At 61.1% G+C, this 1054-nt stretch overlaps 1 protein-coding gene across 1 annotated transcript in view; it reads right to left on the bottom strand.

Annotated features, from left to right (window-relative positions):
- The window catches only part of KCNE3 (potassium voltage-gated channel, Isk-related family, member 3), a 312-nt gene extending 233 nt beyond the window's left edge, over nucleotides 1-79 (bottom strand). Inside the window, exon 1 of the mRNA XM_010194978.1 lies at nucleotides 6-79. Coding sequence (XP_010193280.1) covers nucleotides 6-79 — 74 coding nt within the window. The remainder of the gene's footprint in view (nucleotides 1-5) is intronic.
- Between the last annotated feature and the right edge of the window lie 975 nt (nucleotides 80-1054).

A 1054-nucleotide genomic window follows, 5' to 3' on the forward strand; every position in this document is an offset into this window, starting at 1 on the left:
CGTGCAGCGTCTGGTTCAAGGCACTGAGCACCGCCTGGAGGCTTTGGTGCCAGGTCTCCGTGCGGTTCTTCTCATCCATGTTCTCCTCCAGGCTGCGGGGAAGGACAGGGAGGCTCAGCTGGGCACCGTGACCCCAGGGTGACTCTGGGGACATCCTGCTGCACCCCAAAATGGTCTTTGAAGCTCCTCTGCCACGCAGCAAGGGCACATCCAAACTCTTTGCATCTGTGGCAGCCCCCTCCCCAGATTTCACTCCTTCCATGGAGAGGATAAAGCCTCCTGAGCTTCGGGGCAGCTGCCTGCCCCCCTCTCCTCCCTGAGGAGGACCCTGCTGTCCTGGGGGCCTGGGATGGCTGGGTTCAAAGCCTGTTTGCCCCAAAAAAAGTGGGGGGACAGTGGGCACCACCCATGTCCTCCACCCTTGCGCCCTTGCCACCCATGTCCGGCACCCAAGGGACCCCAGGGGGGGCTGTGTGAGGTCCCTCATCCTAAATAACAGGTCCGAGACTGATCTTGTGAGGCATCACCCCCACTCGCTCCAGGCCAGGAACACCGGGGTAAGCAGGGACCCCCTTTTCTCCCCATTGGTTCTCAACCACCCTGGCAGGGAGGCACAGGTCCCCATGCACCCTCATGAGCCCGTCCCAAGGGGTCACTGCCCTAAACCTCCCACAGGGATTTCCCTCTTCATGGGTCCTGGACCCCCTCTGACAGGAAGGGACATGGGAACATGGTGCCCCATCCTTTGTAACACTCCAGTCCCACAAACTGCCTTAATCCCCTGCATCCCCCCCTGGTCCTGAGCACCCCATCCCTGCAGCACCAGCAGCTCTGCCCCATGCACAGGCAGTTGTCCCCCCCCCCCGGTCACTCCAAACCCAGGGTGCACCCCCTAGGAGGAGACCCCAGCAGCAAGAAGGAGGAAGAAAAGGCTGAAGTTTGAAGCAGGAGGAGGCAGAATTTGGGAGATTTAGGGCAAGATCTGGCTTTATCCCAGGAGGGGGACCCACAAACAGGGTACACCATGGCAGGGAGACCCCAAATTGGGGGGGGG

Source organism: Mesitornis unicolor, unplaced genomic scaffold (assembly GCF_000695765.1).
Source record: "Mesitornis unicolor isolate BGI_N332 unplaced genomic scaffold, ASM69576v1 scaffold35711, whole genome shotgun sequence".
Classification (NCBI taxonomy): Eukaryota; Metazoa; Chordata; class Aves; order Mesitornithiformes; family Mesitornithidae; genus Mesitornis; species Mesitornis unicolor.